We start from the raw sequence: 15,676 nt of genomic DNA, 5'->3' as shown, positions 1-15,676 counted from the left end.
CAACATCGGCATGAACTTTCCGGACAACCCAATATATGTATATAAATGATCTTACTTAGGCGAGAGATATTTATGAAGAAGCTATACAGACAGTTACTACTGTCAGAGATTTTACACAAGTTTTCGACGCTTATGCACAATTTGAAGAACTTAGTCTTAAGAAACTCATAGAAGAGGCAGCAAGAAATCCTACTGAAGAAGGTACTGAATATATATTAACTTAAACTATAACAAATTATATTATATTATTGTTTTAATTATTCTAATTAGATCTCTTCTTGCATTAGATGACATAAAGTTAGAATTAAGACTGGCGCGATTGGAACATCTCATGGAAAGAAGATTATTGTTACTCAATTCTGTGTTGTTACGACAAAATCCACACAATGTAGCAGAATGGCATAAAAGAATAAAACTTTATGAAGGGCAACCACATGAGGTAAAAGGAAATTTCATAAATGAACGAATATCTGTTGTAAAATGAATTCTATCATTAATCGATGTTTTTCTGTAGATAATTAATACTTATACAGAAGCAGTTCAGACAGTGCAACCACAGTTAGCAGTTGGTAAACTATACACATTGTGGGTTGCGTTTGGCAAATTTTATGAGGAAAATGGACAAATAGAAGATGCTAGAGTAGTATTTGAAAAAGCAACTCATGTACCATATACCAAAGTAGACGATCTTGCTTCAGTATGGTGTGAATGGGCGGAAATGGAAATTAGACATGGGTAAGATTGCTTTATTCTTCTCTATTTCTTATCGTCACATTCGTTTTTTTATATGTGTACAAATGCCATAAAAAGTTTTTTTTTTTAATTCGATAAGAAATATACTTTAGTTTAAATATTTTATTTAAATTCAAGTATGTTTTTCTTATCAGATTTTAGGAAATAATATCCTCGATATGCGTGTGTACGTGCATGTGTACAAGATGTCTTATAAAGACCATCTATGAATGAACGTGCATTCATGTGATTTAATAATAAAAACATCTCAATATTATTTGTTTTTTTTGCGCTCCTCCTTTCATTATCTCGATATCATCGGTTGATACTAAGCTCTCTTCTCACCGAATAACATAGATATATATATACTAATTCGCGGATCTTTAATTTATTTTTTATAATTGAAAATTTCACAAAACAGTGAAGGATTTTTCTATTCTTAGTTTAATCCGCTTTACAAAACAATTATGTTGCATAACAATTATTCTGACATCCTGCATATGTATTGTTGTACAGGAATTGCAAAGAAGCTTTAAAACTTATGCATCGTGCCACTACAATGCCAGCTAGAAAAGTAGCATATCATGATGAAACGGAAACGGTACAAATGAGATTATACAAATCTTTAAAAGTATGGTCCATGTATGCAGATTTGGAAGAAAGTTTCGGTACATTTAAGGTATGTTATTCATTTACATTATTTAGTTTATATGTCACTTTTTTTGTTTACATTCAGTTCTAAAAAAAGTTATACACTAAAAATTTAGGAAAAATTCGTTAAATTTTAAATAACTATAATGTGTTTCATAATGAAGGTAAAAATATATTACAATTTTAAATAAAGCTTCAAATATCAACTTTAAGAATATCTGAATGGCAATTATGCTCGGTTATTTTTTTCAAAATAAGATGAGAAAGTGAAAAGATGCGAAATTGATAATTAAAGATCCGAATTTGCAATAATGCATGATGTGAATCAATGTCATAATTATCATTAAAATATTCTTAAAGTGGAATTTGAAACTTTGCTTTACATTTTTTAAATATATTTTTATCTTTAATATTCTTAAGGCTTCCATGGGTGTTTTCTATAAAAAGATTATGCGTTTCGCGGATTTCCTTCGTGTCCAGATCCATTCTTAGAATGCCAACATTTCGTAAACCTTGTAGTTCACTTCATCAAGGCAAGAAGCAGCCTGAAATGCATAATTTTTATATTTTTATCTTTATTATTCACCAAGTTATAGTCATTTGAGATTTGATAATTTCTTCTAAATTTTTTTTAATATATCGCTTTTTTAGAGATTAAATGTATATTATAAAATCAGTATATTTAATTGTTGTAGACTTGTAAAGCAGTATATGACAAAATAATCGATTTGAAAATCGCAACTCCTCAAATTATCATTAATTATGGACTATTTTTGGAAGAAAATAATTACTTTGAGGAAGCATTTAGGGTATGTTGAATTGTTTCTAGAAACGAGCGTTGCAAATTTTCAATATTCACTTTGAAATTAAATTAATTCGGAATCTGCAAATTAATTATACTTAACAAGTATGTATATACAGTTCCATAATTCATCCAACAACGCTTGTGGGCAGATAGAGCGGACTAAACTGAATCGAAAGTCCTCTACCATTTTGCAATTTTCGCAATAGTTTAATAAATGATTTTATTAATAATATAATAAATACTAATTAAGAATATTCAAGCCTATAACGGTCGAACCTAGATCTTTAAATAATTCAATGTGAATTATATTATATATACTATATACGTACATGCATATATATCATATTTATAACTATTCAAATATTCTTACTTACAATTAGTATTTATTATATTACTTGTCTTAAAATCATTTATTATGATTTATATACATTGTCTGAAAGAAGCGTTATTATTCCTATATATACCGATTATTGCGAAGAATATTACTAAAACCTCAGCTGATCTAATGGCTTAGGATGCTATGGAATATATGAGATCTGGATTCAAGTCCCGACCGAGGTAATATTTTTCACAATAAATTTATTTAAAGTTTTCAGCACATTAACATCCTTCTAATATGATACTGGATTGAACATCCAAATTTGCTTATCATTTTAATTTAATTTGTGATATTCCAATAGTTTAATTGTGTTTGTAAGTCCGAAAAACCAATTCGGCATGTTTGAATAGCTATAAATGGTGTATATGTGTGTACATATGTAGTACACACACAACACACACACACACACACACACACACACACACACACACACACACACACACACACAGTATAAATTAGTTCGGTCCGGTTTCCTTAAAGATGGCTCCAGTTATTGTGAATGGTTCATAGTGACAGCTGGTTTTGGCGGTTTCAAAGAGGTTAAACATCTGTTAATAATATTCAGTTTATATCGCTTTGAATTTTATACTTATACCTTGATTTTTACTGTGTTTGAAATGTCAAATTTGGTGTTAACCAAGCAGCATTTGCGGGAGATTTTGATTTTCTGCTTTAATTCGAAGAAAAGTGCAGCTGAAGCACATCGAATGCTTGTCAAAATTTATGATGACACTGCTCCAATTGATAAATCATATAGGGAATGATTTCGACGTTTCAAGGATGGAGATTTCAGCGTCGAAGACAAGCCTCGCTTTGGACAACCAAAAAAAATTCGAAGAAAAGAATTAGAGGCATTACTCGAAGAAGATCAGAGTCAAACACAAGAGGAGCTTGCAGAATTATTGGGGATAACTCAACAAGCCATCTTTCTGTACGATTGAGAGCCATGGGAATGATTCAAAAACAAGGATGCCTTATGAACTGAAATCGAGAGACATTGAAAGGCGATTTTTTACTTGCGAACAGCTGATTCAAAGACAACAGAGAAAAGGTTTTTTGCATCGGATTGTGACTGGAAATGAGAAGTGGATATTCTACGACAACCCCAAGAAGAAAAAATACTACGCTAAGCCCGGTCAATCGTTGCCATCGATCTCAACATCAATACCATGAACATTCATGGTTCGAAGATCATGCTCTGTATCTGGTAGGACCAAAAGGATCTTGTTTATTATGAGCTGCTGAAACCTGGTGATTCCATTACGGGCGATCGGTATCGGCTACAATTGATTCGTTTGAGCAGTGCATTGCGAGAAAAACGGCCGGAATACGAGCAAAGACATGATAAAGTTATTCTTCTTCATGACAACGCTCGACCTCATGTCGCCTAAAGTTGTAAAAAAATATTTGGAAACACTCAAATGGGATGTTTTACCGCACCCGCCATATTCTCCGAACATTGCTCCTTCTGATTACTTTGTTGTTCCGAAGGTTGCAGTAAGTCACCGGTTCACTTCTTTCGCAGAAATAAAAAATTGGCTCCAAAATTGGATCGCCTCCAAAGACGAGTCATTTTTTGGAGATGGAATTCGAAAATTGCCTGAGAGATGGGAAAAAGTAGTAGATAGCGATGGACAATACTTTAATTGATCTATTCATTCATTTTGTTTTGAAATAAATGCACAAAAAAACGGACCGACTAATTTGTACTAATTTGTAATATGTATATATATATATATTATATATATAATTCACATTGAATTATTTAAAGTATTAAAGATCTAGCTTCGACCGTTATAGGCTTAAATATTCTTACTTACAATTAATATTTAATTACTAAAAATTTCCGAATATTCTTCAATCATTTTTTTTTCAAATACTATCAACTTTACAAAAAAACTGCGAGAGAAAAAAATTGTTTATTTTCTTCTCATAGAATTCTAAAAATTTTATGAAGAAAATAAATATTTTTTGTTTCTTACAGTTTTTCTAAAGTTGATAGTAAACTGAATCTAAAAGTCCATTTTTGCAAAAAAATGATTGAAAACCAATATTCGGCGAAGTTTTTAGTAATTAATATCTTGTTAATTATTGCGAAAATTGCAAAATAATAGAGGATTTTTCGACTCAGTTTAGTCCGCTGTACGAGTACACGAAGTATTGGCGGCCATTCTAGAATATCTTATACACACATACATGCACGCATGCACGTATCTGATAATTAAGAGCATTTTGCGATATTTATTTTATATATATATATTTATATATTGTACATATATGTATATAGGCATATGAAAAAGGTATTGCGCTGTTTAAGTGGCCTAATGTTTATGACATTTGGAATACATACCTCACAAAATTTTTAAAACGTTACGGTGGTACAAAATTAGAACGTACAAGAGATCTGTTTGAACAATGTTTAGAATATTGTCCACCAAAGTATGCCAAAGGTATACAACTTTTACATATTATCTTATTAATTTACCATTTGTAATAAGATAATAAATAATCTTTGTTTATTACAGCTTTATATTTGTTGTATGCAAAATTAGAAGAAGAACATGGTTTAGCAAGACATGCCATGTCTGTATATGAACGTGCGACGAATGCTGTCCTCCCAGAAGAAAGATTCGACGTAATTGTTATTTTATTGATACATTTTTTTTCTTGCTATTACAATTTATAATACGTATCCGAAAAAATTTATATTTGTTATATATTTGTATATGTGTATATTTTTTCAATTGTGAAATTTTTTCCAATTTAAAACTTCATAATTGTTAAGATATTTAGATATTAATTACAGAATTAAAGAATTAATTTCTTAATTCGCAGATGTTCAATATATATATTAAGAAAGCTGCCGATATATATGGTGTACCAAAAACTCGGCAAATATATGAAAAGGCTATAGAAGTCTTGAATGATGATAACACAAGAGAAATATGCTTACGATTTGCAGAAATGGAAACCAAATTAGGAGAAGTAGATAGAGCGAGAGCAATATATGCGCATTGTAGCCAAATATGTGATCCAAGGGTATGATATTTCATATAATGTTCATAATACATTCGAACAGCGTTATGTTATTCATTTTGAACGTATTAAATTGAAACAATGATAGGTCACGTCCAACTTTTGGCAAATTTGGAAAGAATTTGAAGTCAGACATGGAAATGAGGATACAATGCGTGAAATGCTTCGAATCAAACGTAGCGTGCAAGCTATGTATAATACTCAAGTAAACATGATGTCCGCACAAATGTTGAATAATGCATCCAATCAAATATCAGATGTTACGTTGGATGCTATGCGTTTATTAGATAATAAAATTACATCAAATGCAGGTAATAGAGATTTTATGCGCATGTGCGTGCGTATATATTCATCCCCTTTATTTTATAAATTTTAAACAATTTTAAACATTCTTGAATTGCAGATAATGCTGCTGATGTTAAAGGAGTTATCAAATTTGTACGTGGTGTAACAGAAAAAGATGGGAAATCAGAATCTCATGTGAATAATCCAGATGAGATTAATATTGACATAGATGACGAAAATGATAATGATGTAGAAATAGAAGAAGGTACTACATATTTACAAGTAACTTCAAAATTAAGTTATCTTATACATAAGTATATATAAGCTATCCTTTGTTTTTCTCAACATCTTTTGAATTAAATCTATGTTCTCACTTTATTATATTTCCACAAATTTTTCTTAGATAAGACAATTATGTGCAACTTTTGATTTATATTAGATATTTTTATAATCAAAGATAGTCACGATATGATTCTAATAATTTGATTAATAACTTGTTTAAATTTAATTTCAAAGAATGAAAAATAAGATTGTGTTATTTTCATAGTTTATTCATTTGTACATTGAAACTTAATTACACTAGTCGACAAAATTCAATCTTTTTCAGCCTCAAAATAAACAAAATTGTTTCTGGTAGATTTTGATGCGCTTATTACATGTGTACTCGAAAATATCGTATCACATCAAGTTTTTGAAGTATTCTAACTTAATGGTGCAAAAAAGAAATATTTTGCCATTTTCAATGACCTATAAAATGTCTAACAATTTTTTTAGTATCTAGATGGATATCACATCAAAATGTTATTCTTATATCCTTGCGCGCATTTTATTCCTCACATCGAAAATAACTTATATGTAAAATAGTCGATCGGAAGGGATCATTTGGAACTATACAGCGTCTTTCAGAAATAGATTAAACTTTAAGAGCATATTCCACTCGTTGTAAAGATGAAAAAAAAAAGTCATATAAACATGGGTTCGGAAACGCTTCCTTATCAAGTTATAAACATTTTTTACTTATACCTATATTTTATTTTATACTTATATCCATATTTTATTTTATACTTGTATCTATTTTTGATTTTATATTTGTATCTATATTTTCAAAAATTGCTAGAAATGATTTCCTTCCGCATCGACGTCGCATAGATTGTCAAAGACGTTCAAAAATTCTCAGAGTATTTTGTATTTTTTCATATGCAACGATAATATGATTTCGGAATACTTTTACAGTACTTCCACATACACGTTGCTTGGCCTGCATCATGTTCTTCCGATTTGAATCTTTTTATTTATGCAGATATCTTAAATGTGTACTCCTGTTGCTATTGTAGAAGTACTCCGAAATCGTATTATCGCTGCGTTTGAAAAAATACGAAATACTCCGAAAATTTTTGAACGTCTTTGACAATCCATACGACGATACGGAAAGAAATCATTTCCAGCAATTTCTGTAATGAAAATATAAATATTGGATTGTCCGTCCGGAAAATTCGTGCCGATATTGAAGGAAAATTGAAACGCAGAAAATTTAAATTTTAATATACATTTATTAAATTATAGGTTAGTCGGCATGAACTTTTCGGACAACCCAATATATGTATAAAATAAAAAATAGATACAAGTATAAAATAAAATATAGGTATAAATATAAAAAAATGTTTATAACTTGGAAAGGAAATGTTTCCATGTTTATAACTTTTTTTCATCCTTACAATGAGTGAAATATGTTCTTAGAGTTTAGCAACTATTTCTGAAACATTCTGTATATCTTTTACCCTTTCCAATGCAAGTAAATTGCTATGATCTAACTTTTTTTCACTGAGGAAATAAATTAAATTTTATTTTTTAACACAAAGAGGTATATCTATATATAAAGGAAATACAAGGATTCTTAAATATAATCAAAGAGTTTGAGAAAAAGAAGATTTATTTAAAGATTATGCATTACAAATTTGTTTATTACGATTATATCAAATCTTTAAAAATCTGGAAAACAATTTCTAAGATTTTTTTTCCATCAACTTATAAATTGACTAAAAAAAGTTGACTTATAAAAAATTAGATCATAGCAGTCGAATATACATTAGGAAAGAAATAACATTTTAAATGTGACATTCGCCTGAATGCAGAAAATGTTAGACATTTTGTAGGTTATTACTAAAAATGACCAAATAACTTTTTTTTTAAGATCTTATCTTAAAAACTATCTTAAAAACTTGATAAGTGCGTTCCATTTAACATTCGGAACACTCGCCACATTTGGGACCACATTTGTAATCAGCATAAAAATCTATCGTAAATAATTTTATTTATTTTAAGGGGCTGCTGGAGTGACCCCAAATTGTCAATATTGCAATCTTATAAAAATCTTCGAATGACTGAATGGAATAAAAAATGGAATAAAAAATTCTTTTACAAACTTAAAGTAGATACAAAATTAGAAGGTGATGCAGTGAATTTTATAAACTAAAATCGAAAAAATGTTAAAGACATATTTTTTTCTATTTTAATATAAAGTGCATCATTTCCTAATGTTGTGTTTATTTTGATTCTGTAAAAGGATTTTTGATTCCATTCAGTCAATTCAAAGATTTTTATACGACTGTAATATCGATAAGTTAGTCATTCCTAGGGGATTTTAAAATCGTTTGTATTACCGATTCAGTAATTTACGCACACATGATTTACATATTGATATTTGTTATTGATATTTATCACTACATACTATTACATTAATATCGCACGCATACATATAATACATACAAATTTTCTAACTATTCTTATATTTATAGGTATCTAAGCCTAATTCTAAGAACACAATATTGTTTGTTCATGTAGTCCAAACCAAAATTGTTTTATACGTACAAAGTATAAAACTTGCATCTAAAGCAAATTGTTATAAATCGACATTAGAAACCGATAACAAAATTTTCCAATTTTGTTTCATTCTTGACATAAAGTTGACCAGATTGGACTACATTATATTGTTTATATCTTAATTGTGGAGGAAGATTTTGTAATCTATATATAATGGAATGGCAGAAAAATACTTATTTAAAAAATAATCGATAAAACAAATGAGTTTACATCCCCTTAAGGAGATCCTAAAGTCTTCTGTTTTAATCTGATTAAATCATGTAATTTGTATAACAAATACTTTTTTTCTCTTTCACTGATTTGAAAATCCTTTTAGAATTAAAGTATATATATATATATATATATATATATTAATACGTGTCTGAGAAGTGGAATCTATGCCGAGAACAATCAAAAATTTCAAAATTGATATATTTGTTATCATTTCTTAGTAAAATATGGTGAAATATCTCAGTTGTCAAATCATAACAACATTTGCTTGAAATGAATGCTTTGCAACCTGTACGTACGAAATAGTGGTTCCTAGACACATAGTTTATACGAACAAATAATGTCGAGTTCTTAGAATTAGACCTAGACGCTTTACTGCGACGAATTTGTTATACGAAAATTGACACGAATATGCGTGTATCATAAGTTGCATGAAACATTGATATGGTAGTATATAAAAACATATTGATGTGCGGCGCGACCTCTGATCATCGGAGTTCGAGTTTCGCTTTAGAATCTCCTTAAGGGAATCTTAAAATCATCTGTATTACAGATTAAACCATATAATTTTTGTATAATAATTACTTTTTTCCTCTTTTATTGATTCAAAAATTTTTTTTTAGAATTAAAGGTTACTGTTATATGAAAATTTATGTGTATGAGTGAGATATTGATGTAGTGATGTGACAATGATATGTAAATCGTCTCTGTATGAGTGCTATTTACAATATAACTAATCGCATTTAGGATCCCTTAAGATTAAATGTTATCTATTGATTGGCTCCGTTCTGATATTCACTGCCAATATCGAAAGTTTACAGTATATGTCAAGTACATTATAGATTTTCAGCACTGACAGTGAATATCGGAATACAATCTAACATTAAACAAAAATAATATTAGTATATCAATGTTTTTATGAAATTAGTTCCAAATTTAATATTTTATTAAAATTTAATATAGATATAAAAAAATATATATTACAAACTGAGATATATCTTTTTACTAATATTTTATTAATTTTCAGAGGTACCGATTGAGAAACAGACTATACCATCACAAGTATTCGGTAGTTTAAAAGCAATCCAAACTGAAGAGGATTAAGATTTTTAATAAGATAGCATTATGGTTGGATATCTACATGTAGTAACTATATTGTTATACAGGGTGTTTTTTTAAATAGCGGACACTAATCATATAGCGCTATTCCTGATTAAAAATTGAGTCAGAAAATTCTTTACCATTTTGCAATTTTTGCAATGATTGACGAAATATTAATTTCTAAAGATCGCTGAATCGCTATTCCTGATAAAAAAATTGAGGTAATTCTTTGCATTAGCAGTAAATTTGTGTTATTAAGGCTGTGAATTTGTGTTTGTGAAGCAAAGAATTTGTGTAATGCAGAATATATAACGCTGTATTGATTCGAGATGACAGATATCTTAATCTTTAAAGTCTTGAGCTTTAACACTTAACTCGATTCACTATTAATCGCGTTTTTTTACCAGATTTCTTCGTTTTAAATGAAAACTTGTCGAATGAGTACATTTTTTATTAAGATTCAAAGGGGAAGAGGCATCCGTGTTCTAAATAATTACCAAAAGTGAATTAAAAAACGAAAAGTTTTATCATTTTGCAATTTTTGTAATAGTTAATGATTGAGCAGCCAGATAGATTGAGCAGCGCTTCAAATTCAGCAATTTTTGGAAATTAATATTTTATCAATCATTGTGGAAATTGCAAAATTGCAGAAGACTTTTCTATTCAATTTTTAATCAGGAATAACGTTACATGATTAGTGTTTCGCTATTTAAGAAATACCCTGTATAGGAACTGGAATTAACTAATAATTATATAATCTTGTCATACTGTATTTTGGTTGTAAAATATATATTTTTCCATTCTTGTGATGTATTTATAGAATATTATATAGAATTTATTAATTTTTAAATATATATATAAATAAAACAAGATTGTACAATTGTATATTAGGGTCACATTTCAATATATAATGCCAGTATTAAAAATCTACGCAGCCACAAAAAAATGCACTATGGTGAATTCGCTTACACTACACTGCACTACACTCATGAAGGGACATGAGGTTTGTTTTCTGTTTCTAAAATGGCATCAGAGATGACGTTTTTGTTTCAGTGCAATAGAACTCAGTGGACAAGTTCACTGTACTGGCTGCACTAGATCTGGAGTAATCGGTACAAGCATTAGCATACACTCGTCATCTGTTTTTTATTTCTTCATTAGGCTATTCTAGAACTCTCTTTCTCATTTTAAATAAATATCAAACGTATATCTAACTTTAAATTCCAAAAGTGTACACTAGTTCAGCCACAGAAAAAATAGATTTTGTACAAATGTGCGAAAATTGATAATTATTTAGAAGACACTCTTCACTTTCAATTTCAGTGAAATAATCGCGTTTTTGCATAAAACGAAAGGGTCTGGTAATAAAATATGCTTAGTTTCGCGAATTGAGATATTGAGCATTGAAGATTATTGAGGTTAGGAAATCTGTCAGCTGCGAAATATCGCGATGAAAGCATGTGCTGCAATCTCATTTTCATACTTTATGATTACACATGCATAAGTTTTTACTAACTTGCTTCTGCAACAATATATTAACGTTTATTTATTAATATTCAAATCGTCTTCCTTTCATCGTTTAAGGGTTTTCGCACATAGCAAGAACAAAGCAAACTTTTTGTTTTAAATAAAAATGCAATTCGAATAAGCCTAATTTCATGAAAATCGGAGGTGAAATAATGATTCAAGATAAATACAGATTAAAATACGTGCGTACATAGCGCTGCATTAAGTCGGTATGACAGATTTCCTAACCACAATGTCAACTTTAACACTTAATATCTCGATTTGCGGATCTAGACATGACATTTTATTACCAGATTCTTTCGTTTATACAAAAATGCGATAAATGAGCATAGTTTTATTAAAATTGAAGGGGAGAGGTGCCTTCTAAATAATTATCCGAGAATTTATGAGTAACAAAAAATGATAAATTTATGAGTAAAATGATAAATATATATAAATGTATATAAATAATAATAAGCCTACATATAAAAACATCACTGTGTCATCATTATTTTTACTTAAGAATTTTTTTAATGGAATTGCCTTCATTTTCATCACACGAATCTAATACTTTCATGTAAACAATATGGGACGTCATTTTTACCTTGCATTAAAAATTGTTTTTTGTTCTTGCCTGCACACTTAAGGCTTAAACATAATAGGCACAGAGAATAATGAGCCATCCAATCAGAATTTTAGAGTGTAAGTTCGATATTATATCCCAGAGCTCTGATTGGACGGTTTGTTATTCCGTTGCCAGTGCTTATTGTGTTTAAGCTTTTATTCGTCAGTTCTGGATTATATTATAATTTATATTATAATTTATATAATAATTCTATTCAGTTCAGTTTTAGTATAATCTTCATGCAAACAAACCTATGATGCTCAGTTTGCAAGCATCTCTCTAAATCTCCGCTGTCGCTGTCTATGAATGCATCCTCTCATAAGGAGAAAAGACTGCTAACTGTGAAAGTCTAAACAAACAGAGAATATTCATAATCTGTTTTTATTTTAAAACTGTCTTAAATAATGTCTTAAAATGCTAACAGTCCTTGGATTAACTTATGACATCTTAAGATTGTACTTAAGACAGTCTTAAATGCAAAAATCGACTATGAATATCGGTCTATTTGCGTCGTGAAATTGGTATTGAATTTTTCCTTGTTTAACATTTTATGTTTCTCTTTTTATAGAAAGAGAACACTTTATATTTTTCTTTCTCTTTTATAGAAAGAGAAACATAAAGTGTAATTAACAAGGAAAGATTCAGTATCAATTTCATGATACAAAACAAGCCGGTATATAGTATTCATATTATATACAATCTTAAGATGTCATAAGTCAATCGAGAACTATATTAGCATATTAAGACATTTAAGACAATTTTAAAATAAAAACGGACTATGAATATCGCCCTATATTTAGCGTTTTACTATTAATAGCCTTTTCTTTTCACGCGACATTCATAGACAGAGATGGCGGAGATTTAGAGAGAGAGGTTACACTACAATAAAAAAAGAGGGGATAGCTACGAAACCTTTAAGCATTACAATTTAATTTTCTATAGATTGGATTTAACATCGTTTAAGTAGTAAATCTGTCAGTTTAGAGGTTCTTCTGGGTTTTTGACATATGTGATACGCGTATGTAATAAATATGTAATAAATATCTTAAACATAAACATTAAATATATTGATATAAAATTTAAATTGAATGAAATAAAAATCATACAAATAAGTGAAAATATGAAGCATATAGAGACTAGAACAAGATAAAAAAAAGAATAGAGTATTAAAATATTCATTAATTTTTCCTTTTTTCCACAAAGTTGGAACAGTTTATACAAAATAAGCAATAAATCCAAGTTTTCCACATTTATTTCTATTCCTTTCTAAATTGAATATAATTGATTCTTTTTCTGTTTCCAGGTATTACCAATCCAATAGAAAATTAAATTGCAATGTATAGAGATTTTCGTTTCTACCAACATTATCCCCTCTTTTTTGGAATTGTGTTTATAACCGAGAGCGCTTATAATTTCTGCACAGGACGCGGAAATGCTTGCCGCTTATAGCTGTGTTCAGATTCGTTACCAGATGGGTGATCGCTGGATGACTGGGTGAGTGGGCGAAGCTTAGCAAAAAGTACCAGAATGGTTTGGGAATCTGAACGCAACTCTAAGATAAGAGAGTATCCTATATGCATCGGTTACAGCAAATAGTAACGTAAATTAGATCAGATTAAATATAAATTACATATATAATTAATATATAATTATATATAATTAAAATATATATAATAATGATATAAGATATGAAATAAATATCTTATCAACATCTTAAATCCCGATCTGTTAAACTTAATAAATGATTAAATACTTGACCTTCTTTGCGTTATACTGTTTATAATACACACAAGCATAACCTGAAATTTAAATTTCATATAGATGCACGTCAAACGCATGCTGGAATAGCACAGGAAATTTTTAATGCGCCATTATTATTTATTCCACTCGGCTTAAGGAACCGGGTGGTTTTTCCACCCTCCCGGGTGGAAGAGTAAGAATCTGAACATTCTACCTAAGCACCCAATAAAGGCACTTAAAAGAAATCTGAATCGCTTTCTGGGCTACGTTTCAAAACTTCCTCTTCGAGAAAAATTTTATTTTATATGCTATAGTATACGTTACATATACTATATTTTGAGTAACATTTTTCTCGAAGAGAAAGTTTTGGAACGTAGCCCTGGGTGCCTGGATGCACTCGAATAGGAAATCTGAACGCAACCTATCGTGGAACAAAATCGGAATGGATTCCTATCGGAATTATTCAATTATTCTCTAGATTTCTATTGTGTTTTCTAGGGAAAACGGAATAATTCCGATCGGAATCCATTCTGATTTTGTTCCATAATAAGTGCCCTGTACTCAGTCGAGGGCTGTTAAGTCCAATGCTAAAAATTGGTCTGAGATCTCGGATGAAGAAAGAATTGACCAATCACAATGATCATGTGATCAAATTGTTCAAATGATTTGTTAATTCTTTTTTTGTTCAAGATTTCGGATCAATTTCTAGCATCGTGGATATCGGACTAAGTTAAGACTTGTGTTTTCTAATAACAATTACATGTTATTAATTGCCATGATTATAAATAAGATTGGAAGATATTAAGTGGTCGACACTTTTATTTTATTTTGTTTAATATATAGGTGAAAAAAGCTACATTTACTCTAAATGGAACATAGATTCTTGCCTAACACATAACACATAAAGCAAAAAAAATTGAATCGACCAGAGTTCTTTATTTCATAGAAAGGAAGGAAATAAAGGACTTTGATTGGTCCATTTTCTTATGCATTTTCTTATGTGTTATGCGTTATGCATAAGAAAATGTACCAATCGAAGTCTTCTGTTTCTTTTTTTTTCATGAAATGAAGAACTCTGGTTGATTCAATTTCTTATGTATATCTCATGTGTTGTGCGTTATACAAGAATCTATGCTCCTCGCTTAAGGAACTCCGCACAATAAAAGGAACAGAGAATAGAGAACAGAGAATAAGAATTTCAACCTATCAAAAATCATGTTTTGTGGACACAGTTTCTGATAAGTTGAAATTCTTATTCTCTCTTCTCTGTTCCTTGTTCCTTTTATTGTGCCTCTAACTCTATCCGAAATGGATCTCAATCATGCACAGCGTACACATTCTGTTCCAATTGAATCGTGCACAATGTTATACTTTGTGCATTCCTGATTTCTGTGTACGTTTGTGTTAAGATGTGTTAAGTAATTGGAAAGCACTCATTAAAAGCTGTTTTATATAAAATATAGTATATGTGCAGGGATACAATATAATCAAGGGTGCACTCCGTTTCATATATGATGTACATAATGTATCTTTGTTTAACATTCGATGAACAACAAAGATAAATGATGCACATCGTATACTGAAATGTACGGAATGTACCTCAAGAGTGCGTTACGAGTTATGATTCATCGTTTTATCTTTTTTTATTATTTGGTGAACAACAAGAGACATATATATATATATATATATATATATATATATATATATATATATATATATAGTACTA

At 29.5% G+C, this 15,676-nt stretch overlaps 1 protein-coding gene across 2 annotated transcripts in view; it reads left to right on the top strand.

Moving 5' to 3' along the window:
* The window catches only part of LOC105625132 (pre-mRNA-splicing factor SYF1), a 19,776-nt gene extending 9,694 nt beyond the window's left edge, over positions 1-10,082 (top strand). Inside the window, exons 5-16 of one of the 2 annotated variants that reach the window (XM_012206471.1) lie at positions 60-201; positions 288-439; positions 515-735; positions 1,249-1,411; positions 2,079-2,192; positions 4,855-5,017; positions 5,093-5,202; positions 5,403-5,606; positions 5,692-5,914; positions 6,007-6,153; positions 8,333-8,335; positions 10,006-10,082. In XM_012206471.1, the coding sequence (XP_012061861.1) occupies positions 60-201; positions 288-439; positions 515-735; positions 1,249-1,411; positions 2,079-2,192; positions 4,855-5,017; positions 5,093-5,202; positions 5,403-5,606; positions 5,692-5,914; positions 6,007-6,153; positions 8,333-8,335; positions 10,006-10,082 (1,719 nt within the window). The remainder of the gene's footprint in view (positions 1-59; positions 202-287; positions 440-514; positions 736-1,248; positions 1,412-2,078; positions 2,193-4,854; positions 5,018-5,092; positions 5,203-5,402; positions 5,607-5,691; positions 5,915-6,006; positions 6,154-8,332; positions 8,336-10,005) is intronic. The other variant, XM_012206472.1, reaches the window with a different exon arrangement.
* The last annotated feature ends 5,594 nt before the right edge of the window (positions 10,083-15,676 follow it).

Source organism: Atta cephalotes (assembly GCF_000143395.1).
Source record: "Atta cephalotes unplaced genomic scaffold scaffold00111, whole genome shotgun sequence".
Taxonomy (NCBI): Eukaryota; Metazoa; Arthropoda; class Insecta; order Hymenoptera; family Formicidae; genus Atta; species Atta cephalotes.
This window is presented reverse-complemented; position numbering and strand designations above follow the sequence as displayed.